The following is a 27,117-nucleotide window of genomic DNA, read 5'->3' as shown; positions in this document are numbered from 1 at the left end:
CGCCTGCGCAAAAGATTTTAGAGGAGGGAAGAGAAAAAAAAACCCAAGTGGGTTTAAAGTGAGTGAAACTATCCGGCCCAACTACAAACCTGTCAATGGTGCACATTCTTTCAGAAAGTTCAGCAGGGCACGGTGCTGCAAGGATTGTCTTAAGATAGCTTGGTCGCTGTGTTTGTGTGTGTGACGGGGGGGGGGGGGGGGTGTTACAGCACTGAAGGGTGACAGATAATAAGGAAGGGGGGGGGGGGGTGTCTACTGGGAGCAATCACCAGATTTTTTAAAAAATCCATTCTTAAAGTTATAACCCAATGCGCAGAGTGGACGGGGCAAGCCCTTAATCCATCTCATTCCTTGCTCCCAACGACAAAATCAAATTCAAATTGAATCCAATGGTCCCCACAAGAGAGACAGACAAGATCCAAGCTGACAAAAGGACAGGAGGACATCTCATCTTGGGCTTCTCTGACACTTGAGACGGTGCCCATTACATGAGCAAAGTGGCTCACACCCAGTTTGAGAGAGCTCCACGACTAGACTGCTCTGAGGTAAGTGCTGTCGGAGGTTGTCCACCAAAGATGCACATTATTTATTTTTATTTGCAACTCGCTCTGGTTCAAGTCCGTTTGCTTGTTTATGTTTCTCTTTGCAGCACTCCCTTTTCTCCCCTTTTTAGTCTCGAGTTAAGGAAATCCGGTTTATTGTGTTATATTTACGATGGAGCTGGTACCTTTGGTCCATATTGGAGTTGAGGGTGTGCGTGTGTGGGGGGTGGGGGGAGAGAGGTGCGCAGAGATGAGCTCGCTGACAGCCAGAATGCTCCTGTTAAACCGTGCACTGTGTAAAAACACACACACACACCCTCAACACATTTCAACAAAACTGTGTCGAAACTGCCAGCTCCCGGCTCTGGAGGAAGGTAATGAACCCCCCACCGCCGCTGCCACTTCTAAGCTTCATTTACATGAAACCGCCGCGCGTAGAAGCCGAGCGGAAAAACAAAAGAGGAAATGTGAAATTGCTACAACTTGACTCGGCTTCGCTCCAGACAGAACCACAAAGCCCCCGTTATTGGCCCGGCTTCATTCCACAGCAGTTGCGATCGGATCTGGCGCCCTGGTCATTGTTTCAGAGGAGAGGGGGGAGAGTGAGCATCGGTAAGTGTGTGTGTTTTTCACTCTGTGTAAACAGCGGGAAAGGAGGCGCTGAAACCAAAATTTGTGACCTCTGGGTTTCCAGCTTCTGGAAGAATCTTAATCCTCCACCCCCACCCACTCCCCCCTTTAAAATATGTGGACGCCAGGAGAGGCATTGTAAGCACGCCTCACATTGGTGGCTCCTTTTCCAACCCATTTTTTAAATAAAATAGCAATATTTCTTCAACTTTACACAAGACTTTGTGCAACTGTGCGCAAGTAGTTAGTTGTCAGTGTGGAACGCCAGCTCCAGGTTTTGCAGTGAAGTTGGTCAAATCCACCCTCCGGAATAGCCTCTCCCCCCCCCCCCCCGCCCCTCCTCACATACTTTAACAAGTGGACCCTCGGCAGTGGGCAAGTTCCTGAATAGAACAGCCCCAGGCACATCAGGTGGGGACGAGCCACTGTCCATTGTTTCATTGTCCAATCGCAGACCGGAATGAATCTAAAGTCTTATGTAATATTCAGGTTTATCCCATCAAATTGATGCATCTTGATGTTACCCCCACCCCCAAGGTTAACAAGATTGAGCTGCATGTGATGCTAGGGAGCATTGGGCTATCCCTCAGAACTCGCCTCGAAATTCAGAATGCCACCAGGTTTGCTCCAACCCGTGTTCACCTCAATCTTTTGCTAGTGTGTGTGGCATCTCGGCCTTTTGGCTAAGATCAAAAGTCAGATCAAAGTCCAAGATCAGGTGCAATGCCTGTTATTGGGCAGCTTGGATTCAGTATGTCGCTCTTGTGGGGACCGTGACTTGGATTCAATTTGAATTTATATTGTTTTTTTGCAGCAAGCAAGGAGATGGATTCAGGTCCATTGCCCTGTCCGCTCTACGCATTGACTTTGTGACTTTAAGAAAGGAATAATATTTTGAAATATCTTGTGGCTGTGTGGCATATTGGGTTGGGGGGGGGGGGGGGGTAGAGGGGGTGGACATATGTCTTCAAACCAGGGTCCATTAAACTTAAGAACGTCATGCAGTGAATTAAGAAGTGCACAAAATCATGTTTCTGTGTTGGATTTCTGTGTGTTATCCAGCTAGCTTCTTCAGTCGCTTCCTGAGTGTTCCCAGAACACCTTTTCTCAGTGATAGTCCAAGGTTCCTTTGGTTGGACGATATTGCCTTTTTGAAGTGAAGAGGGCGGATGGTCCCTGAACCCTTTTCAACCCCTCTACCCCCACTTACAAAATAACGAAAATCTGGAAACACTGTTGTATAGATCCCTGATCAGGATTCACCTGGAATACTGCATTCAGGTTTGAAGGGCATATTGGCCTTAGAGAGTGCAGTGCAGCATTCCAGAATTACACCAGGGTTTCAAGGGTTAAATTGTGAGGGCAGGCGGGTTAGTCTAGTCAAATATCCCTTTCAAGGTTCTGTAGAAAACTGACGGCTGAACCAATCCAGGTGCCCAAAGTGTTAAAAATAATTCAGCAATTGAGTTCAGACCAGGGAAGACTCATTTTTAAACAATAGCTGGCTTTTAGGAGTGAAATCAGGAAGCATTTTTCCCACACAGGGGTAGTAGAAATCAGAACTTCTCTCTTCCACGAAGCTCCGTGTGCTGGGCCATTTGCTGCTTTTAAGTTCGGAGATTGATAGATTTGTGTCGGGCAGGGCAGCAAGGAACATGGAGCAATGATGATTAAATAGAGATCACAGATACTTGATCAGTCATAATCTTATTGAGCGTTGGAGGATGCTCACTGGGCTGAATGACATATTCCTGTTCCTAATGTTATAGGGAGAAAATAAATCCACATCAAATCTACAACTGTGGCCAGGTGGAGGATTCAGGCAGACATAGTGGAAAAAATACAGAAATCTTTGGCAAGCCAAAACCTTCTCACCTTTTCTAAGTTAAGCAGCAAGAAGCAGACGGGTTTGGTTGAACATTCGCTCTCACTAGGCAACAGTCCATCATTTTTTAAATGCATCACAATCATATTTGTTTTTTTCTGTCTGGATAAACTTCGCCATGTGAAAGGAAAAACGTGCCCTTCAGATAAACCTGATATATACAGCTCACTTAGGTGGAGTCGGTGTCAAAGCAGCACTCAGAGTTACTGTTTCAAATCGATTAAAAATCATACGACACAAGAAAGAGACTGATTATTGTTGAAAAGAGGGACATGTTGCTTAAGGTCTGGTAACATGTCCGTTGTTTCAGCAAGATTCAACCTTTGTATTACCAAGTGACTGATTGTATTCCTAAGAAAGAGGTGTCTGTCTAAGAAAGCGATTCTTGTTAGATTTGATCCAACCTTTCCAATTCCTATTTAGATGTATGTGTAATTATGTCAAATTAAGATCGGCAGTGATAAACCATATTAAGAATTGAGACGTTAAATTTAAAAAGGTTGGACGCTGCAGTGTTAAAACTTCAGTGAGTCTGTGTCAGAAAAATCTTCAGTTCCTTGAAGGTGAATCGTTTCACAGTACATTGAAGATCAAGAGCAGAATGATTATTTTCTCTTCATTTCATTTCCCCTTGCTGAATTCTGTTTATTTTTGCATTCTGCCCTTCGAGCCCCTTTCTGTTGTGAGTACTCTGAGCTCTCTACTGACAGTCTCCCAGTGCTCAGATGTGTTCACTCACTGCAGTCCATGTTATTAGCACAGCATTGGATTCATTTTGTCAGATTTAGCATAAATTTGAGAAAACAAAATCAAGCTAGCTTGGAAGAGAAGGATCCATATAAATATAATTAGCAGGAGACAGCATATCTGTTACAAACATCAACCCAAATAAAGATTATGGATAAAGGATTACTGGCGCAGATAACTAATATTCCTTTGAATGCATCTGGTTCATTACTGCTGCTTTAATAAAATAACTTTTGGAATAACATTGACAAATTTAATAAAATAAGATACTAGTATTAAGCTCAGATGAGCACAGAGTGCATTAAGTTTGAGTTGAGTAGAACAATCCTGATAACAGTAGGGAGAACAGGGTGGTCATCAACACTAATAAATTCTCACAAAGTATTTGGCACCGTAAAGCGATTTTCGAGCTAAGTTAAAGCAGATTCCAACATTTGGCAGGCGGGAGACATGCTTGCTTATTGCTAAGGAATGATTGCAAACACAAACATACACTCTGGAGTTTGACCAATGAGGATAATGGGACAAGACAATCAGTTACAATAAGGGTTGGTTGGAAGTTTAGATAGAGCCTCAATAAAGTTCCAAAGCTTTGACAGCTTAAGGTCCAGAATGAGAAGGAATGGTTAAAATGGGCTGGAGGTTAGCAATGTTGCTTCACAGCGCCAGCGTCCCAGGCTCGATTCCCGGCTTGGGTCACTGTTTGTGTGGAGTCTGCACGTTCTCCCTGTTTCTGCATGGGTTTCCTCCGGGAGCTCCAGTTTCCTCCCACAAGTCGCGAAAGACGTGCTGTCACATGAATTCAACATTCTGAATTCTCCCTCTGTGTACCCGAACAGGTGCCAGAATGTGGCAACTAGTGGCTTTTCATAGTAACTTTATTGCAGTGTTAATGTAAGCCTACTTGTGACAATAAAGATTATTATATTATTAAGAAGCAGATCACAGTCCAGGTTGATCTTTCATTGAGTTTCTGATCACAGGAATGCAGTCAAAGAAAGGAAAAGGGTGAAACATCAGCAATTACATTACTGGAACCGAGAGAATTGGCAGATGGGCCATTGAGATGCTCTTCTGCAAATTTTATCAAGTACTAGCCAGTGACAGAATGATATTAGCCAAGGGATTAATGCAGATCTTTGGCTCATTTTCCACATGTAAGATTAATGTTGGAGAGATAAAGAGGGAGGTAAGAAAATAAGATAGAAAACTAAAGCAGGGGGAGTTCCAACCCGTGAATCAAATTTGAAAACATGTAAACAAAAATCAAAGCTTTAAAGTGTCAGTTTTGTTCTAGCCCTCACTCCATAGCCTACCTACATCTTAGATGAGCTTAAACTTAGCAGTAACTGAGCACCACCTCTATTTCACGTGTTGTAGAATATGCTGCTGGTGAGTAGCCAGTAGGACAAAATTAGCACCAACAATTAAACATGATTTGTCAAATGATCTTAACTTTGTAATCACAGCTTGGAAGAAATAGTTCAGGAAACACATGAGACAACTTTTGGCTATGGGCAGTATAATATTATTCAGCTCTTCATTTTATAATTAAGGGTGAGTTCACATACTGTCTTCAGGATCTCCAGAATGATCCTTCTGTGTCAGAGCAATGCTAATCCCTAGGTGAGGAGGATGTGAAAAATTGAAAGTTGGGTCCACCCAGGGAGGGACAGATGTGGCGGTCTGGTGGGTGCATGAAATTAGAACTGTTGGATTTCCACTTCATCATGAATCCCAGAAGTGGATGAGCCTCCCAGTCGTCCATCCTGGATGTCTGCCTGGGACATCCCAGCCTATCAAAGAATTCCACCCAGGAGAAACCTGGTTTGCTTAAGGGCATGTCACAGCTTGCAATGCGAGCCTGCTAAAGGTCTTAACAGGGCAAAAATGAAGCCAAGTTTTGGCTGGATTCACTGCCTTTGGGCTGCAACCCTGCTCCTCCCTAAAGGAGAGAAAATGTTAGGATTTGAGCTTTCTCCCGCAGAGCGGCGGGACACTTGCTCGGATTTCCAGCCTAACAACAGGCTGGGTGTTTGTGATGCATTTCTGTAGGTGTATGGCACCCACCTTAGAGATTAAAATGACCCCATCCCCAGGATTTCTAATGGGGGTTTATAATAATAATTATCTTTATTGTCACAAGTAGGCTTTCATTAACACTGCAATGAAGTTACTGTGGAAAGCCCCTAGTCGTCACATTCCGGCACCTGTTCGGGTACACAGAGGGAGAATTCAGAATGTCCAAATGACCTAACAGCACGTCTTTCGGAACTTGTAGGAGGAAAGCGGAGCACCCGGAGGAAACCCACGCAGGTACGGGGAGAACGTGCAGACTCCCGCACAGACAGTGACCAAGCCGGGAATCGAACCTGGGACCCTGGCGCTGTGAAGCAACAGTGCTAACCACTGTGCTATTGTGCCACCCGCATAAGGCTGAGGCAGTTGGGGAACAAAGATCTTACCACTGTTTAGAGGTCTGAGCAGATGGCTACAAACCTGGAACCTGATCTGGTCAACGGGGCTGACCACTGTTCCATGACATCTCCAGCCCCTGGGTGGTGTCAGACCCAAACCATAGTTTTACAACAGTGCTGATGCCAATGGGCCAAGCTAAGCAGTTCAGTTCCATTGGAGAATTATTTTAAATGCCTCAATTAATTCCCCAAGTAGTTGATTCTCCTGCCAATAATGTTGACAACCTGGTAATGGTGCCAAAGTTGACTAGACTATGTGTGTCATCACGTTATGTTGTTTCCATTGCATGCACACTCTGCTCTGTTTTTGAAAGTTCCAATTTTTGGGCCAGACCTTCCAAACTGAAAGTGACCTTGTGTCAGGATTCAGTTTCAATTCGGTAGATTGTGTGAATTCATTGAAACTGACTATCGTCATGTCACTTGGGTTTGGCAAAGTTAAGAATCAAAACTAGCTCAGGTTCCACCTTGATTCAAGCCCAGGGCAGATATTAGGCTTGTTAATAAAATTAAAGGCCATGGGATAAAAGAGACATTGTCAGCTTGGATACAAAACTCATTACAGGATAGAAACAGGGAGTGAATGTCTGTTTTCAAACTGGAGGGCAGTAGGTGTTCCCCAAGGTTCAGTTAAAGGACCATTTCTATTTGTGGTATGGGCGAATGACTTACACTGAGGAGCACATGGCATAATGTAAAAATTTGCAAAGGACACAAAACTTGCAAGTACAGTAAGCAGAAAGGAAGATAGTGATAGACTTCAAGAGGACATACATAATCAGATAGAATGCACAGATATGTGGCAGATGAAATTCAATGCAGAGTAAAGTGAGAAAATATATCTTGATAGGAAGAGTGAGGACAGACAACACAGGCTAAAATGTTACAATTTTAAATGAGGTACAAGAAAGAGACATGAGAGTATTTGTGTACATAGAACATAGAAAATACAGCACAGAACAGGCCCTTCGGCCCACGATGTTGTGCCGAACCTTTGTCCTTGATTAATCATAGATTATCATTGAATTTACAGTGCAGAAGGAGGCCATTCGGCCCCTTGAGTCTGCACCAGCTCTTGGAAAGAGCACCCTACCCAAACTCAACACCTCCACCCACCACCAAGGGCAATTTGGACATTAAGGGCAATTTATCATTGGCCAATTCACCTAACCCGCACATCTTTGGACTGTGGGAGGAAACCGGAGCACCCGGAGGAAACCCACGCAGACACGGGGAGGACGTGCAGACTCCGCACAGACAATGACCCAAGCTGGAATCGAACCTGGGACCATGGATCTGTGAAGCAATTGTGCTATCCACAATGCTACCGTGCTGCCCTTAAGAACAAATAAATCTACACTATATCATTTTCCCGTAATCCATGTACCTATCCAACAGCTGCTTGAAGGTCCCTAATGTTTCCGACTCAACTACTTCCACAGGCAGTGCATTCCATGCCCCCACTACTCTCTGGGTAAAGAACCTACCTCTGATATCCCTCCTATATCTTCCACCTTTCACCTTAAATTTATGTCCCCTTGTAATGGTGTGTTCCACCTGGGGAAAAAGTCTCTGACTGTCTACTCTATCTATTCCCCTGATCATCTTATAAACCTCTATCAAGTCGCCCCTCATCCTTCTCCGCTCTAATGAGAAAAGGCCTAGCACCCTCAACCTTTCCTCGTAAGACCTACTCTCCATTCCAGGCAACATCCTGGTAAATCTTCTTTGCACCTTTTCCAGAGCTTCCACATCCTTCCTAAAATGAGGCGACCAGAACTGTACACAGTACTCCAAATGTGGCCTTACCAAGGTTTTGTACAGCTGCATCATTACCTCATGGCTCTTAAATTCAATCCCTCTGTTAATGAACGCGAGCACACCATAGGCCTTCTTCACAGCTCTATCCACTTGAGTGGCAACTTTCAAAGATGTATGAACATAGACCCCAAGGTCTCTCTGCTCCTCCACAATGCCAAGAACTCTACCGTTAACCCTGTATTCCGCATTCATATTTGTCCTTCCAAAATGGACAACCTCACACTTTTCAGGGTTAAACTCCATCTGCCACTTCTCAGCCCAGCTCTGCATCCTATCTATGTCTCTTTGCAGCCGACAACAGCCCTCCTTACTATCCACAACTCCACCAATCTTCGTATCGTCTGCAAATTTACTGACCCACCCTTCAACTCCCTCATCCAAGTCATTAATGAAAATCACAAACAGCAGAGGACCCAGAACTGATCCCTGCGGTACACCACTGGTAACTGGGATCCAGGCTGAATATTTGCCATCCACCACCACTCTCTGACTTCTATCGGTTAGCCAGTTCGTTATCCAACTGGCCAAATTTCCCACTATCCCATGCCTCCTTACTTTGTGCAGAAGCCTACCATGGGGAACTTTATCAAATGCCTTACTAAAATCCATGTACACTACATCCACTGCTTTACCTTCATCCACATGCTTGGTCACCTCCTCAAAGAATTCAATAAGATTTGTAAGGCAAGACCTACCCCTCACAAATCCGTGCTGACTATCCCTAATCAAGCAGTGTCTTTCCAGATGCTCAGAAATCCTATCCTTCAGTACCCTTTCCATTACTTTGCCTACCACCGAAGTAAGACTAACTGGCCTGTAATTCCCAGGGTTATCCCTAGTTCCTTTTTTGAACAGGGGCACGACATTCGCCACTCTCCAATCCCCTGGTACCACCCCTGTTGACAGTGAGGACGAAAAGATAATTGCCAACGGCTCTGCAATTTCATCTCTTGCTTCCCATAGAATCCTTGGATATATCCCTTCAGGCCCGGGGGACTTGTCTATCCTCAAGTTTTTCAAAATGCCCAACACATCTTCCTTCCTAACAAGTATTTCCTCGAGCTTACCAATCTGTTTCACACTGTCCTCTCCAACAATATCGCCCCTCTCATTTGTAAATTCAGAAGAAAAGTACTCATTCAAGACCTCTCTTATCTCTTCAGACTCAATACACAATCTCCCGCTACCGTCCTTGATCGGACCTACCCTCGCTCTAGTCATTCTCATATTTCTCACATATGTGTAAAAGGCCTTGGGGTTTTCCTTGATCCTACCCGCCAAAGATTGTTCATGCCCTCTCTTAGCTCTCCTAATCCCTTTCTTCAGTTCCCTCCTGGCTATCTTGTATCCCTCCAATGCCCTGTCTGAACCTTGTTTCCTCAGCCTTACATAAGTCACCTTTTTCCTCTTAACAAGACATTCAACCTCTCTTGTCAACCATGGTTCCCTCACTCGACCATCTCTTCCCTGCCTGACAGGGACATACATATCAAGGACACGTAGCATCTGTTCCTTGAACAAGTTCCACATTTCACTTGTGTCCTTCCCTGCCAGCCTATGTTCCCAACTTATGCACTTCAATTCTTGTCTGACAACATCGTATTTACCCTTCCCCCAATTGTAAACCTTGCCCTGTTGCACGTACCTATCCCTCTCCATTACTAAAGTGAAAGTCACAGAATTGTAGTCACTATCTCCAAAATGCTCCCCCACTAACAAATCTATCACTTGCCCTGGTTCATTACCCAGTACTAAATCCAATATTGCCCCTCCTCTGGTTGGACAATCTACATACTGTGTTAGAAAAGCTTCCTGGACACACTGCACAAACACCACCCCATCCAAACTATTTGATCTAAAGAGTTTCCACTCAATATTTGGGAAGTTAAAGTCGCCCATGACTACTACCCTATGACTTCTGCACCTTTCCAAAATCTGTTTCCCAATCTGTTCCTCCACATCTCTGCTACTATTGGGGGGCCTATAGAAAACTCCTAACAAGGTGACTGCTCCTTTCCTATTTCTGACTTCAACCCATACTACCTCAATAGGGTGATACTCCTCAAACTGCCTTTCTGCAGCTGTTATACTATCTCTAATTAATAATGCCACCCCCCCACCTCTTTTACCACCCTCCCTAATCTTATTGAAACATCTATAACCAGGGACCTCCAACAACCATTTCTGCCCCTCTTCTATCCAAGTTTCCGTGATGGCCACCACATCGTAGTCCCAAGTACCGATCCATGCCTTAAGTTCACCCACCTTATTCCTGATGCTTCTTGCGTTGAAGTATACACACTTCAACCCATCTCCGTGCCTGCAAATACTCTCCTTTGTCAGTGTTCCCTTCCCCACTGCCTCATTACAAGCTTTGGCGTCCTGAATATCGGCTACCTTAGTTGCTGGACTACAAATCCGGTTCCCATTCCCCTGCCAAATTAGTTTAAACCCTCCCGAAGAGTACTAGCAAACCTCCCTCCCAGGATATTGGTGCCCCTCTGGTTCAGGTGCAACCCGTCCTGCTTGTACAGGTCCCACCTTCCCCAGAATGCGCTCCAATTATCCAAATACCTGAAGCCCTCCCTCCTACACCATTCCTGCAGCCACGTGTACAAATCCTTGAAGGTGATAGGACAGGTTTCAAATATGTACTCTTTCATGGAATGTGGGCATCATTGGCAAGACCAGAATTTGCTGCCCATCTACAATTGCCCTTGAATTGAGTGACTTTCTAGGTCATTCCAGAGAGGGAACTTAAGAGCCAATTATATTGCTGTCGGACAACAGTCACATGTAGGCCAGACCGGCAGAGTTCCTTCCCTAAAGGACATTAGTGAACTAGCTGAGTTTTTATAACAATCGACAATATTACTGAAACGAGCTTTAAATTCCATGGGTGGATTCTCCATTTGAGGTATTTTTGTGTTGACGCCGGGAGTGAACCTGTGGACTTCCACGTCAACGGAATTGGTGCCGGTCCCGGAGCAATTCATGATCTGCTAATGGGCTGGCACCGGCGCCACGTGGAACTCAAGTGATTCCAATGAAAGTCGGTGTCCAACTTTCCAGGGCCGGGGTTGACACTTGGGAGGCTGACAATCTGCAGCCGCACATTCGCACTCCACTCCCAACACACACTCATTCCAGCCAAGAAGGTGGCAGCACGGAGAGCGGCACCCCGGTTTGCGGAGGCAGAGCTGTTGACCTTGCTGGACGCCATGGAGGAGAGATGGGCCATCCTGTTTCCCAGGGTGGAAAGGAGGCTGCAACCTGCCACCGCACACCAGGCCTGGGTGCAGGTGGCAGAGGCCGTGAGTGCCGTGGGCCCCACCTCCAGGGCAAAGCAGCATGACCTCCTCAGGGTGGTCAGGGTGAGTAGACAGCAGCATGCCCCTGGCACCAATCCCCGTCCCGTAACCCCAAACCTGGAGGACGACCGAACTCCACCCACCAGCAGTGTGCACGCTCCCTACCCTGCACCACAGGCCAGCACACATACTGGACACCATGGCCACGAAGGCCATAAGACCATAAGACATAGGAGGAAAATTAGGCCACTCGGCCCATCGAGTCTGCTCCGCCATTCAATCATGGCTGATATTTTCTCATCCCTATTCTCCTGCCTTCTACCATAACCCCCGATCCCCTTATTAATCAAGCTGGCCACCCTCTGTGCTCCCCGTATCCACTGTCTAACAGTGTGCGCCTTCCACAACCGCCCCCAGGGGACAGTGGTGCATAACCACAGCGAATCGACTTCAGGAAAGGGCAGTCCCATCGTTAATAGAGATGCAGACACAGAGCCGGTTGTCAGCAACCATCCAGCGCCTGCAGGTGCAGTTGGAGAAGTCCAAACGCCTGCAGGGGCAGGAGGCGGTGCCAACCATATATGCCACTCAGGCCAATACCGCATGAATGGCGCCTGTGGTGGAGGCCTTGGGGTCGAAGGTATCGGCCATGGGTCAAAAGGTCGAAGGCCTGGAGCACTCTGTGTGGGCTGTGGCCAAAGCACTGGACAGGGCTGCCCTGTCACAGGTAGCTATGCACCAGGGCCTACTGGAGATTGCAGCAGTGCTCCAAAGCTTGGCCCAGTCACAACGGTTTATGGGTGAGGGCTTTGTCTGCATTGCCCAGTCACTGGCTGAACTGAGCCAGTCCCAGAGGAAGATGGCACAGTCACTGAGTGATGTGTCACAGTTCCAGAGGGAGGTGGCCCAGTCCCTGTGACCATAGAGACCCTGGTTGAGATGAGAGCGGACCTCAAGGACTGGCGGTGCCAGGCGGTGGGAGAGCCCCCGTAGTTCGCTCCCATCCCATGGTGTAGCCCAGGGGCCCATCGAGCACTCCGAGGGAGGAGGTGCTGGGGACCGTTCCCACGACTCTCGCAGGAGAGATGCTGGAACACCACGGTGCCTCGGACTCCCTCCCTCCTCTCCCTGGTGCATCTGATGGGCAGAACAGGGTGGCAGCACGTCACCTGGGACACCCGAGCAACAGCCGGGCCCATCCAGGCCCGCACCAGAGGACAGCCGCCAAATGGGACCTAGGTCATAGGGCGGAATTCGCAGCAGGCCGCCTGCACTCCTGATGAATCTCCTGGGATCCACCTAGATGTAGCATTAGGGCCCGTAAGGTTAGAAAGGTAGACACCAGTTAAGATGGTGCACCACTTAGGACAGCATTAGAGGCTAGGGCACCTCTTTATATTGATGTTCACTTGTACTTTGTTAAATAAACACTGTGCACAAAAGTTCCAGCCTGCCTCGGTACTCATTCAGAAGGGTGTGAGGGATGGGCTGAGTTGGGCCTGGCTGGCTGCAGCTGGGAGTTGGGGTGGGGGAGGTGAGCGGATGGTGAAGGTGGCTCCAGAGGGGGCACTTGGGGAGGGGGTGGGGGAGATGGTCGGAAAGTGGAGGTGGTTGTGGGCCCTCAGGTTGCACACCGCACATCGCCCGAGTACTCCACCCCTCCTTCAATGGGAGGGGGAGGGATGTCCGTGTCGTCGGCCATATCCCCTAGCCGGTGAACCTGGAAGCGATAAGAGCGTCTGTGCGTGCCGGCCCAAACACACACACACACTGTGCGGCCTCCTGTGCTTGCTTGGGCCCCAGGCCCTGCCCATTCAGCAGGTGGTGGCCTGCTGCGTGATGTTGTGGAGGATACAGCAGGCCACCACGATGTGGGAGACTATCCTAGCACTAGACTGGAGGGCCACGACAGAGCAATTCAAGCACCTGATCCACATCGTCAGGACTGAAGCACCACTCGATCCTGCCCCTTGTCGCTGCATGAGCGTTGTTGTAGTGGGTCTCTGCTTTGGTCCCTGGCCTCCGAATAGGAGTCATCAGCCATGGCCGCATCAAATAACCCCTGTTGCCCAGGAGCCAACTCTTCTCCCGGGGTTATGCCTTAAAGGTGTCAGGAACCGTCAAGTTTGCTAGGTTGAAGGCATCGTGCACACTGCCGAGGTATCGGGCGCAGACGTCACACACCAGCTGCATGTTCATCGAATGCAACCCCTTTTGGTTTGTGTAGAGCGGCCTGTTATCTGCAGGTGGTCCAAGGGCGACATGCATCCTGTCGATCACCCCCTGGACTTGGGGCACCTTGGATATGGCAAGCATCCTGGTGGCCTCGGCCCACATTGAACTTTGTATATTGTGCCGACTGATCATATAGTGCCTCCGTGATGGCGCGGATGCACCTGTACACCAAGGTTTGTGAGGTTCCAGACAGGTCCCCATTTGGCACCTGGAAGGACCCCCGTGGTGGAAGTTCAGGACAACCGTCATGTTGATGGTACCAGGAGTGGCTGTCCTCCCCATACCTCTGCAGTTCCAGGTGCACCATGATCCTGCAGATATGCCGTAAGGTCCCCCTGCTCAGCCGGAGTCTTCAACAACATGCCTGGTCCAGCTGGCGCTGCAAGTATATACAGGGCCTCATGCAGTGCCTCTTTCCCACCTCCTCCTCGGGCTGCTGGGCGGCCGGCTCTCCATCCTCACCAGCTGGTTCCTGTTCCTCTGGGACAGGCTCAGCGGCTGTCGTGTCTTCCTCGAGCAGCTCCAGCTTGTACAGCCTCAGTGCATCCCCCAGGGCTGGCTCGGCCAGGAGGAACGCCACCATTCCTGGTTGAATTCCAAAGTCCATTTCTGTAGGGGGTGGAAGGCAGACATGTTAGTATGGTGCGTACCCCTATGCCCAACCATGTCCACCGGCTACACGGTGGCCCTGGCCGATACTGCAGCCCTGCCCCTGCGTAAGAACGTACTAACACCGCTGTTGGGGCATTGCAGCATGGAATTCTGTCACCGCCTGCCCCCGGTCATGATTTTCGCCTCACGCATGATTCTCCGCCAATCTCGTTTCGCGATTCCAGCATCGCTAGATGGAAAATCCTGCCCCATATCGTTAGCATTTGAATTCAGATTCTGCAAGCTGCTATGGTGGGATTTGAACCCATGTCTCCACAACATTGGCCTGGGCCTCTGGATTACTATTCCAGTCAGATTTGACCTGAGCTGTAGTGGCGTTTGGCATTTTCCAATCCCTGTGAGCATGGAAGGGGAGGCAGAATATTATGACAGAAGACGCTGGACTGGAAGACCAATCTTTTTATGTCAGATTCAGATTTTCTATGGGTCAGAGGGCATGATGGGAGGATAATGCATCTTGATGCTTCAAACAACAAACTGATTTGTCAGTTGAAGGTGATTTTACGTTTTGCCAAAAGTGCACAGTGCCCACTGTCAGAGTCCTAGCAGGAATAGGAAGTCAGCAAGTAAGGTATTGTTAGCCTCACTGGCTATAAAGTTATCCAGCTTGCCTTGGAAGGAATGGCAGGGCAATGCGGGCTTTGGATATTGCTGGCAGGAGTGAGGAGAACGTGCCAACAGAGCATGATTGAGAGGAACTTGCATTTGTGTGCGTCAAATGGTGAGGAAGAGGGGGTGGTTTGTGACGGATGGTGGAGGCACCTGGCTATTGGGTCTTGTCAACTGAGCATTTGTGAAATCAACCTCTGGTGAGAAGGAGCAGGAGAGAAAGAAAGCTGCAGCTACGGGCAATGGGATAGCAACAACCTCAGGGGCAACTGGAGTGCGGAGGAAGGAGAAAGGTGCCGAGAGCACCAGGAGTAGCCTCCTGCATATTGACGATGGTACGGTGCAGTGGGGGGGGTCTACTGTCAGAGCAGAAGTTCTTCAAATGTCCGAGCAGCAGTCACTAAACACAGTCTCTCTCCAGGGAGGCTGTGTGCCATGATGATAGATTAGCTGAACTCCAATGGTGATGATCGACACCCAATGACAGTGAAGCTGAAGGTTACCATGACGCTAAACGTCTATACCTTTGGATCATTCCAGGGACTTGGTGGAGACATATGGGGTCTCCCAGAGTGCACACAATGTGTGTGGCACACCATCAAAATGCTGACCGATGCCCTCTTTGATGGCGCATGCCATTTATCATTGTCACAAAATCCATTATCACACCGATTTGCACATCAAGCAGAGAGATCCATTGGGCTCTGGGCCGCTGCTGGACTCCCTCTAGCTTCATAGAATCATAGAATCATAGAAGTTTACAGCATGGGAACAGGCCCTTCGTCCCAACCAGTCCATGCCGCCCAGTTTTTACCATTAAGCTAGTCCCAGCTGCCCGCACTTGGCCCATAACCCTCAATACCCATCTTACCCATGTAACTATCTAAATGCTTTTTAAAAGACACAATTGTACCCGCCTCTACTACTACCTCTGGCAGCACATTCCAGACACTCACTACCCTCTGAGTGAAGAAATTGCCCCTCTGGGCCCTTCTGAATCTCTCCCCTCTCACCTTAAACCTATGCTCTCTAGTTTTAGACTCCCCTACCTTTGGGAAAAGATGTTGACTATCTACCTTATCTATGCCCCTCATTATTTTATAGACCTCTATAAGATCACCCCTAAGCCTCCTAAGCTCCAGGGAAAAAAGTCCCAGTCTATCCAGCCTCTCCTTATAACTCGAACCATCAAGTCCCGGTAACATCCTAGTAAATCTTTTCTGCACTCTTTCTAGTTTAATAATATCCTTTCTATAATAGGGTGACCAGAACTGCACACAGTATTCCAAGTGTGGCCGTACCAATGTCTTGTACAACTTCAACAAGACGTCCCAACTCCTGTATTCAATGTTCTGACCAATGAAACCAAGCATGCCGAATGCCTTCTTCACCACCCTGTCCACCTGCGACTCAAGGTGTGAATAACTGCATGTGGGCATAAAAGTCCCCACAGACCTGCCCGCAGCCTTCATTAACAGGAAGGGCTTCCACTCGCTCAATGTGTAACTGCCTGTGACCACTGCAAATGGATCTGGCAGCTATGTATGTGAATACTGAGAAGTAACCACAATGTCTTCATATTAAAGCAATCCGGGGTGCCACTGCCCTGAACACTTTCAAAGACGTATTCTGGGAGCAAGGGCTACCGACTCACTCCTGTGAGAATCCCACACACAGATGTAGAGAAGTACAGCACCTGCCATGGGGCAACCTGAGTGACTATCGAGCAAACCATTAATTGCTTGAGGATGCAATTCATGTGCTTGGATCGACCATGTGGAGCCCTTCAGAATGCCCCAGCAAGAGCCTTGCATATTGTGATCGTCTACTGTTCTCCACAGAGGGGTGAGAAGTGGTGTGCAATGCCTACTCAAAGACTACTGCAAATGTGCAATGACATAGACAGAATCGAGGCTTACAAAAACAGGAATGTATCAAAAGAGTCTTGCTACTGATCTACCCATTCTGCTGCACTATTGCCATCTCCTTCAGAAAACATCCATCACCCTGCACACAGTAACAACCCAAACTCCAGCATGGGGAAATCAAAGTGCAAGGACGGATGTCCCATCCCAACCAACCCTTGGGGTGCTCCAGGGTAGCCCTGCAGTCGAGCAGGCTACAGTAATGGAAAGAGGATTTTGGAAAAGCACAGAACTCTGGGGAAGAGGACCTTATGCCTTCCCTGAGCAGCCTGAAGGAGAGTCATCAGGATCCTTCCCTCAGCCATGCCTTCAGTCATCTTGCTTCCTCTGGCCTTCAGTGAAGGGAACAGGGCCATACAGCTTAGTTTGAAGACAGCAGGCTTACTCCACTTCACGCCAGTGACTTTGAAGGCAGCAGTGTGGCATTAAAATAATTCAGGCACCCTTTAAGTATGGCGGCAGCCCCTCTGGCGGCATTTCCTGATGCTGAATCCGATGCCTCACGCCGTCTTCCATCCCCTGCTGGTCTTGTAGTTAATTAACCAGCTGGCTCATCATAGTTTCCTCCTGGTCTCTGACCGTGCCAATGAGAGTGGCACCCACCTCCAGGGTCAGAACTTCAGGCCTACCTGGAAAATCAGGGCCATTTTGGCCAGTTCTGGATGCCACACTTCAGGAATGACATGAAGGCTTTGGCGAGGGTATTGACAAGATTTACTAGAATAGTTCAGGGTTGAGGGAAGACAGCTACTTGGAAAAATGGGAGAAATTCAACTTGTTCAGGTTAGAGAAGACTAAGAGGAGACTTAATAAAAGGTCTTTAAAATTATGAAAGATCCATAGAATCCCGACAGTGCAGAAGGAGACCATTCAGCCCATCGACTCTGCACCGACCATCCAAAAGAGCACTTTATCTAGGCCCACTCCCCCGCCCTATCCCTGTAATCCTGTAACTCCATCCAACCTGCACACCCTTGGACACTAAGAGGCAATTTTGCATGGCCAATCCATCTAACCTGCGCATCTTTGGGCTGTGGGAGGAAACCGGAGCACCAGGAGGGAGTTTAGATAGATTAAATATAGCAAAACTGTTTCCAACGGCTGAAGAGCCAGAGGGCCCCAATTTAAGATGCTTGGAAAAAGAAACAGAGGTGACGTGAGGAAAAAAATAATTTTATGCATTGCGTAAGTAGGATTTGGAATGCATTGCCTGATAGTGATGGATACAGATTCAAAGACCAATCAAGAGTTAATTACTTAAGCTTTAAGCAGAACAAATTACGGAGATATGAAGAAAAGGTCATTAGGGAGTGGAATAAAATATTATTCTTCAAAAGAGCCAGCATAGAGCCGACAACCCGAATGGCTTCCTTCTATGTGTTTCTATTCAGTAATTTTATGGCAGTTCAGTTGCCTGACTGTTTACAGTCAAGGAGTTAAATTTTCGCCATGCCTTTAAAATACGAGTGGGACCCCTCCGCACCCACCCCCTTTCAGTCCTGGTCACAAAATAAGACATGCATGTCAATTAAACCTAGAGAAAACATTTCTTATCCCTTCCAAAACACAATAATACAAACAGGAAACTAAAGTTGCAGCCAACTCTTTACAACCATTAAAAAAAAATCAGAATGAGAGAAGTCTCAGCAGTGCAGCACAATCTTAAATAAGAGACAGATGAAATTAGGCAGATGTTACAAGTCTGGAGATGAAGGGCAGAGCCCGCAGGGTACAGAGTAACACAGACAACATTAGTTATTCTGTAGATGTAAAAATCCAATGCTTAATGTGTGAAGGAGACTATAGGCAAGAGGTAAATGAAAGATGACAGACTTTTTTATAACAGAGTGATGGAACCTTCTGGAAGCGAGGGAGAATAATAGAGTAAATATCACGTGACTCACACTAAACCCATTCTGGGAACAACACAGGGTGTTGGTCTATTCGAATATGTGAAAGTTACCCTTTTCTTTGCAAATATTCTAACTCGTCTGCATGACGCTGGGACCCTGATGTTGCCTTTGAGTAGAGGGGAGGTGAGGAGATTTCTGTTTATGCTGTGAACTGGGGCAAAATTCTCCGATATCGGCGCGATGTCCGCCGACCGGCGCCAAAAACGGCGCAAATCAGTCCGGCATCGCGCCACCCCAAAGGTGCGGAGTCCTCCGCATCTGGGGGGGCCGAGCCCTTACCTTGAGGGGCTAGGGCCGAGCCGGACTGATTTCCGCCCCGCCAGCTGGCGGAAAAGACCTTTGGTGCCCTGCCAGCTGGCGCAGAAATGACATTGCAGGGCGGCGCATGCGCGGGAGTGTTAGCGGCCGCTCACGGCATCCCCGCGCATGCGCTGTGGAGGGAGTCTCTTCCGCCTCCGCCATGGTGGAGACCGTGGCGAAGGCGGAAGAAAAAGAGTGCCCCCACGGCACAGGCCCGCCCGCAGATCGGTGGGTCCCAATCGCGGGCCAGGCCACCGTGGGGGCACACCCGGGGGCTAGATCGCCCCGCGCCCCCCCCAGGACGCCGGAGCCCGCCCGCGCCGCCTTGTCCTGCCGGTAAGAGAGGTGGTTTAATCCACGCCGGCGGGACAGGCATTCTAGCAGCGGGACTTCGGCCCATCCAGGCCGGAGAATTGTGGGGGGGCCCGCCAACCGGCGCGGCGCGATTTCCGCCCCCGCCGAATCTCCAGTGCCGGAGAATTCGGCAACAGGCGGGGGCGGGATTCACGCCAGCCCCCGGCGGTTCTCCGGCCCGGCGGGGGGTCGGAGAATCTCGCCCATGCACTGCCCAAAACGATGGTGGGGGTATATTCAAACAAAGGGAAATTGGATCAATACTTGACAAAGGACTAATTGCAGTATTATGGGGAAGGAGTGGGACTAATTGGATCACACTTTCCAAAATCTAGCACAAGTTTCTTCTGCGCTGTAATATCCAATGGGCGGGATGTACCTGCCGTGTATTTTTCGGTGGGGGAGGTAGCCCGCTAACGGGATCTACCGGTCCCGCCATTGTCAATGGGATTTCCGATCGGCAGCAACCCTTGTCGCCGGGAAACCCGTGTGCCGGTAAATCCCGCCCAACTTCTCATGTTATTTACAATAGTGTATTCAATTTTTAAAATAGCAATCTTGTATTCTTCACTAGTCCAATTTGAATAGGTTTTCATTTTTTAAAAACGAACCACATTACATAGGAATTGTTACTTGCAAATAAAAATTTTAACTAAGAATGTAGGCAGCCAGCAAGACTATTTTTAAAAATGTTGATGGAAGAGTCTGTTTCCCCAAACATTCCAGCAGCTGGAGGGTATTAATGAAAGTGAGATGTTTTATGGTGTGATAAATGGTGGCTCGGCATGGTGGCACAGTGGTTAGCACTGCTGCCTCACAGAGCCAGGGACCTGGGTTCAATTCTGGCCTTGTGTCACTGTCTGTGTGGAGTTTGCACTTTCTCCCTGTGTCTGCGTGGATTTCCTCCGGGTGCTCTGGTTTCCTCCCACAGTCCAAAGATATGCAGGTTAGATGGATTGGCCATGATAAGGTTGCCCCTCAGTGTCTAGAGATGTGCAGATAAGTTGGGTTTACAGGGATGGAATGTGCCAAGGCGGGGTGCTCTTTCAGATGGTCGGTGCAGATCCAATGGGCCGAATGGTCTCTGCTGCACAGTAAGGATTCTATGATTCAAAGCATGGAGCTATTAATTGTTTAGATATAAAGCACAATTTTGGCTTGTTGTTGAAGATTTTTATTCAAGAGTAATGTGAACAAATCTTGTCACGTTCTGAAAGATCTCTTTTATGAAGGGTAAAATATAAGATATGAACATCCTGTCTTTGCAAAACACAGAAGGCCAGAGTTCTGCTTTGTGCAAGAGTGTTTTATGTGAACTGCAGTACATGTATGTTCGGTGAACGGCAAGCTGTATTGTGACATTCTTGTGGGTGCAATTCATGTGCAGAGCCATTTAGAGTGTGGGCCTCATCACTTTTTAGCTCGTGAAGTGAGGCGTGCAGTTTTATGTACGCGATGGTGCAAACTGACTTCAATTCAAGTCACATGGCAATGGATCTACAACAGTTGCCGCTAAAAGACTACATAGAACATAGAACATTACAGCGCAGTACAGGCCCTTCGGCCCTCGATGTTGCGCCGACCTGTGAAACTACTCTAAAGCCCATCTGCACTATTCCCTTATCGTCCATATGTCTATCCAATGACCATTTGAATGCCCTTAGTGTTGGCGAGTCCACTACTGTTGCAGGCAGGGCATTCCACGCCCTTACTACTCTCTGAGTAAAGAACCTACCGCTGACATCTATCTCCCCTCAGTTTAAAGCTATGTCCCCTCATGCGAGACATCACCATCCGAGGAAGAAGGCTCTCACTGTCCACCCTATCCAATCCTCTGGTCATCTTGTATGCCTTAATTAAGTCACCTCTTAACCTTCTCTCTAACGAAAACAGCCTCAAGTCCCTCAGCCTTTCCTCATAAGATCTTCCCTCCATACCAGGCATCATTCTGGTAAATCTCCTCTGCACCTTTTCCAATGCTTCCACATCCTTCCTATAATGCCAGAATTGCATGCAATACTCCAGATTTTTATGTGAATGGATTTAGTTCCATGAAGGGCGATGATCCTCCAAATTGGGCTTCCACTGTACCAATACTGTACATAAGCAAAATAAAATAAGTTTGCTTTGACGAAAATCGCAAATTGTTGGGGCATAGCATTGTGACATTAATATAAAATCTATTCCTCTTCCAGTGTGGAGGAGGCACACAGCAGAGCTATAAATTCTTCAACATAAATCTGCTCTTACAATTTCCATCCCTACTAATCTCCTTTGTCACTGGCATATTTCCATAGGATGTGTGTGGATTGGTTAAAGCAATAAACACTTAATTTTCACTTGTGCGTTACAGTTTGCTTTCTTGGTACCTGCATTGATTTCCTGTTGAATAAATTGTAACTAATTTATAGATGCAGCTCCTGTTCATTGACGTAAAATCATACGACTATTTTTAACAGCTGAATTTGTCATAGTGACAGACAAGGGGAAGGGAAAGAGAGCTTTATGAGAGAAGGTTGAGATTATAATTTTTATTATTATGCTGTTGTCTATTAAATATATCTGCTTTTGATATATATTATGCAGCAAAATTGAGAAAGCCAGAGCTCTCGTCTCTGAAAACGATTCAGAAGAGTCCTTTCAAACTATGGATGGGGTGGGTTTAGCACAGTGGGCTAAACAGCTGGCTTGTAAAGCAGAACAAGGCCAGCAGCAGGGGTTCAATTCCCGTGCCAGTCTCCCCGAACAGGCGGTGGAATGTGGCGACTAGGGGCTTTTCACAGTAACTTCATTGAAGCCTACTTGTAACAATAAGTGATTTTCATTTCATTTCATTTTCATTTTTCATGGAAGAGTTTGACAGGATGGGTTTGGAGAAACCATCTTCACTTGTGGGTCGGTTCTGGACCAGTAGGTAAAATGGAAGATAATGACTAATGGATTAAATAAAGAATTTAGAAGGAATTTCTTTACACAGAGAGCAAAGAAAGTGTGGAACTTCCTGCCAGATGATATGATTGAAATGTAGAGTTATTTAGGGAATAGAAGAAGGCCATTCATTCAATTGAGTCTATGCCAGTTCTCCCTGGAGCAATTCAGTCAGTCCCATTCCCTCATTTTATCCAGATGGCGTTGTAAGTTTATTTCCTTCAAGTGTCCATCCAATTTCTTGAAATTGTTGTTTGCCTCTGATTCCACCTCATGGGCAGCAAGTTGCAGGGCATTACCACTGGCTGCGTAAACACCTCTCCCTCACATTCCCCCACCATCTCTTGCACAAAACCTAAATCTGTGACTCCCCTAGTCCTTGTCCCTTCAGTACATGGGAACAGTTTTTCCTCTATGTTCTTCACTTTATCCAAACTTGTCAGAATCTTGCACACCTCTATCAAATCTCTTCCGAAGAGAACCACTGAAGAAGCAATGAATTATTTAAGGGGAGGCCTGATGCACAAAGTGTGCAACGGGGTAAGAGGGAGACAGGGCAAGGTGGGAAGAGTAGGAAGAGTCTCATTTGAATGTAAACATGAGCATAGGTGAGCCAAATGACCTATTTAAGTACTGCATAAATATAAATACTGTGGCTACAAGAGCAGGTCAGAGGCTAGGAATTCTGCAGCGAGTTACTCACTTTCTGGCTCCCCAAAGACTGTCCACCATCTAGGCACAAGTCAGGAGTGTAATGAAATACTCTCCACTTGGCTGGTTGAGTGCAACTCCAACAACGCTGAAGAAGCTCAACACCATCCAGGACACAGCAGCCCACTTGATTGGCATCACATCCACAAACATTCATTCCCGCCTTCACTGACTCAGAATGGTAACAGTGAGTAGGATCTGCAAGATGCACTGCAGGAGCTCGCCAAGGCTCCCTAGACAGCACCGAACAAACCGCCGACGGCTACCATCTAGAAGGACAAGGGAAGAAGACACATGGGAACACCACCACCTGGAAATTCCCCGCCAAGTCACTTGGGAATATATCACCATTCCTTCACTGTCACTGAGTTAAAATCCTGGAACGCCCTGCCTAATAGCACAGTGGTTGTGCCTGTACCACAAGGACTGCATTGGTTCAAGAAGGTAGCACACCACCATCTCAAGGGAAATCAGATACAATCAAACAGTGACTGCAATGATAAGCAACTGATAAAATAATAGCCAAACAATGCAGTATTGTTTACCTGATAATGTTAAGTATATATTTTTAAAGAGGAAATTATTATTTTTTTCTGACATTGCCTCATAGACAACCAGGGGCAAGCCTCCCGGAACAGCATTGTAAAATCAAGACTGCACTCCGAATAAGTAAGAGTTAAAATGAGCCAACAGTGCACATCAGGGCCATCAAAATCAAATCGATACTAAGTAAGTTTCGCTGCTAGAATTTCACGTAACTTTAGAAGCACTGGTGAATCACAGTCACACCACAGTTATAAATTTGGATCAGGATCTTCCTAGTTTGTTTTTAAGCACATGGGTAATAATTTCCATGACAGTTTTAAGTTCAAAGTAGAATTATTGGTGAAGTTCCAAAATTAGTTGCCTGCAAGTTAACCCTTTCACATGCCAATGAAGGTTGAACCTTAATCACCCATTATAGTAGATGGGACTTTCCCCAATCCTCCCCACCCGATAATGGAAAGTGAAAATAATCGAGGAAGTCTAATTTTTGAAGCTACATGTTAAGTATTGCGATAATCCAAGAATCAAGTAAAAACTAGTGTAACCGTGGCCTTCCATCTTATCTGCTCTTTATTCTTTCCTTCCCCCCACCCCTAATCTATTTCCCTTTCCCTGCCAGCTATAGTGTAGATGGGCTTTAGAGTGGTTTCACAGGTCGGCGCACCATCGAGGGCCGAAGGGCCTGTACTGCGCTACCATGTTCTATGTTCTAGTATACATTGGTATGTTGGTAACTGGTACATCTATAATCTTTTCCTTCCAGGTATCTGAATTCATTCACAGGCCTAAAATGTTCATTTTGCTCCCTCTCCACAGATGCTTTCTGGTACTTTCGCATTTTACTTCAAAGGTACTTCATTGGGTGTAAATTGGGATGGCGTACTGTGGTGAAAGGCATTATCAAAACATTTGTCCTATTGAATATAATTTAAATTTAATTTTAATGTGATATTTGTTCACATTTACTTGAAGTGAATGTGTGGAATTGTTTACCACAGAGGACTGCAGAGGCTGGGTCACTATGTATATTTGAGGCTGAGATAGACAGATTTTTAATCAGTAAGGGAATCAAGCGGATAAGGAGAGAAGGTGGAGTTGAGTATTACCATATCAGATCAGTCATGATCTCATTAAATGGCGGAGCTGGTTCGATGGGCCGAATGGCCTATTTCTGCTCCTACATCCTCTAAATACTGGACAACACAGAGAATGGGAGATTCACTGTGAATCTCAAAGGTGGACAACATTCATTATGTAGTCATACAAGTAATTCATCGCGAAACATAAAGGACATGAATCTCAAGCCTTTCCTGCTGTCACAGTAAGCTGCGTATACATGTGCGCCAAATAACAAGTTTTGAAATAATTTCTGTTCAGGAAAGCAATGATCACTTGAGGTAAATCTCTATTTTCTGTCTGTTTTTTCCAGAAAGCTAGCTTCAGCGAGACCTTTGGCGGAAGAGCAGAGCCGAGACTGGAACGTGTGAAAGAAGTCTCTTATCTAAACCATCAGATAACTGCACATGTGAGTGGGTCGGAGGAAATGCTTATCGATGTCGCCCCACGAGCACAGCACCGGCTACATAAAGCAGAAGTGAGCTTCACCAGCCAGTGAGAACATTAGGAGGGAGAAAACTCAGAGCGATCACCTGAAATGTCACAAAGAGGTTACCAAGGAGAAAAATGGGAAGGAGAAAAACATCATTGAGCGACACTGGGGGCACATTGAAAAGTATTCTTAGATACCCACACCAAGTCAATAGCAAGGACTTATTAAACTTTGCATGATTGTTTTAGCTCTGGGTTTCCAGCCGTTGCCGATAAATCATGTCTACAAGCTGAAGTTAGCACTGGATCAACGTTTAATCTGAAAATCAAGTTTGATGGTTAAGAAAGACCAAGCAAATTGAAGATTGACACTGCTGTACTCAAAACCTGTGAAATAACTTTCTCTTAAGAATTTCTTTCATTGATTTATTTTTCTTTCGATCCCTGGAAACATTTTTCCAAATTGTATTCTCCAGCTCTTCCAGATTCAACCAGATTTATTCTTGACTTAAAAGGTAATATGAAAATGTCAAACGATTCATCTAGCTGCAGTGATGATCGGAATGCTACTAATTTCCTGTATGCTGTCATGTATGCCATCATATTTGTGCCAGGCTTAATCGCCAATGTTCTGGCTCTCTGGGTGTTCCATGCTTATGTCAGGGAGACAAAGAGGGCAGTCATATTCATGATTAACTTGGCTATTGCTGACTTGGCACAGGTTTTGTCTTTGCCGCTTCGGATTTTCTACTACCTGCACCACGCCTGGCCTTTTGGCAGCTTTTTGTGCATGTTCTGCTTCTACCTTAAGTATGTGAACATGTACGCAAGTATCTTCTTCCTGGTCTGCATCAGTGTGCGGCGGTGCCTGTTTCTGATCCAGCCTTTCAAGTATAATGACTGTAAACGCAGGTACGACGTCTATGTGAGTATCGTGGGGTGGCTCCTGGTGGGCGCCGCTTGCCTACCCTTCCCACTCATGCGGCTCGATACCAAAAGCAATTCCAGCCACTTCAACAGCTGCTTTGCGGATCTCCCCATCATCGAAATTGGTATCCCTACCTCTGCTATCATGGTAACTCTGGCCGAACTGACAGGGTTTGTGCTACCTCTCGTCATCACCCTGATCTGCTCTTGGAAAACCATCATGTCCCTGCGAGAGAAGAACCCAGTCATGCAAGACAGTGGGGAAAAGAAGAAAGCCTTAAAGATGGTGCTGACCTGCAGCATGGTCTTCCTGGTTTGCTTTGCGCCGTATCATATTACCTTCCCCTTGCATTTTCTGGCTCTAGCAGGCCGCATTGAAGATTGCTCCACCAAGAAGATCATACTGACCTTCCACCCAGTGGCTCTGTGCCTGGCCAGCCTGAACTGCTGCCTGGACCCAGTCATATACTACTTCACCACTGATGAATTTAGGAGAAGACTGTCACGGCAAGAAATCAGTGAAAATGGTATTCAGCTCAACTCTAAAGAATATGGCTGAAGGGTTTTTTTTGTGGCAATTTTGAACGTTTAGCTTCTTTGCAAAATTGAAAATAAGCGACATGGGAGGGACATCAAGTGATAACCTGTGTCTGCCTGTGTGGCCATGGTGTAAATTTTAATTTTTTCCACTGTTATTTAGCATATTTATATAAAGTACTTGTATATGTTGTATTTTTGCTACAGAAATGTGAATCTTTACAATGGTAAAGAGTTTAAAAAAGGCTTGTCTCGAGTGTTCTATTTTTGAGAATTTTTGCAGAGCAAAGCCGAACGGGTTCAAAAAGTGGGCAGGTCACATGCAGCGATTCCTTTGTTGCCCAGCGATGAGCCTGAAATAGATTTGCAGATATGACATTTGGGTTCTGTACTGACATTTCCACTTCCTATTTCAGTAATGGTGGCCTCTGAGTGATCCATTAGTGTCAACCTCTCGGGGAAACACGTGTTGCCTGGAGATCCCAGATTACTCAAATAA

The 27,117-nt window shown here is 46.8% G+C and overlaps 1 protein-coding gene across 3 annotated transcripts; it reads left to right on the top strand.

Moving 5' to 3' along the window:
* The first annotated feature begins 322 nt into the window (after nt 1-322).
* LOC140420955 (probable G-protein coupled receptor 174) lies at nt 323-27,117 on the top strand. Of its 3 annotated transcripts, none has more exons than XM_072505149.1 (2): nt 323-545; nt 25,036-27,117. In XM_072505149.1, the coding sequence occupies exon 2, from the start codon at nt 25,675-25,677 to the stop codon at nt 26,638-26,640; it is 966 nt and encodes a 321-aa protein (XP_072361250.1). In that variant the 5' UTR covers nt 323-545; nt 25,036-25,674; the 3' UTR covers nt 26,641-27,117. The 3 variants fall into 3 exon arrangements, with proteins under 3 accessions (XP_072361250.1, XP_072361249.1, XP_072361251.1); XM_072505148.1 differs by lacking the exon at nt 323-545 and adding an exon at nt 824-1,154; XM_072505150.1 differs by lacking the exon at nt 323-545 and adding an exon at nt 23,710-23,789.

Source organism: Scyliorhinus torazame, chromosome 5, assembly GCF_047496885.1.
Source record: "Scyliorhinus torazame isolate Kashiwa2021f chromosome 5, sScyTor2.1, whole genome shotgun sequence".
NCBI classification, from domain to species: Eukaryota; Metazoa; Chordata; class Chondrichthyes; order Carcharhiniformes; family Scyliorhinidae; genus Scyliorhinus; species Scyliorhinus torazame.
The sequence above is the reverse complement of the archived record's forward strand: the minus strand, read 5'-3'. Positions and strand labels throughout refer to the sequence as shown.

What these genes read in the sequence shown, in the direction of transcription:
- LOC140420955 (XM_072505149.1), top strand. Translation starts at nt 25,675, where the DNA reads ATGAAAATGTCAAACGATTCATCTAGCTGCAGTGATGATCGGAATGCT.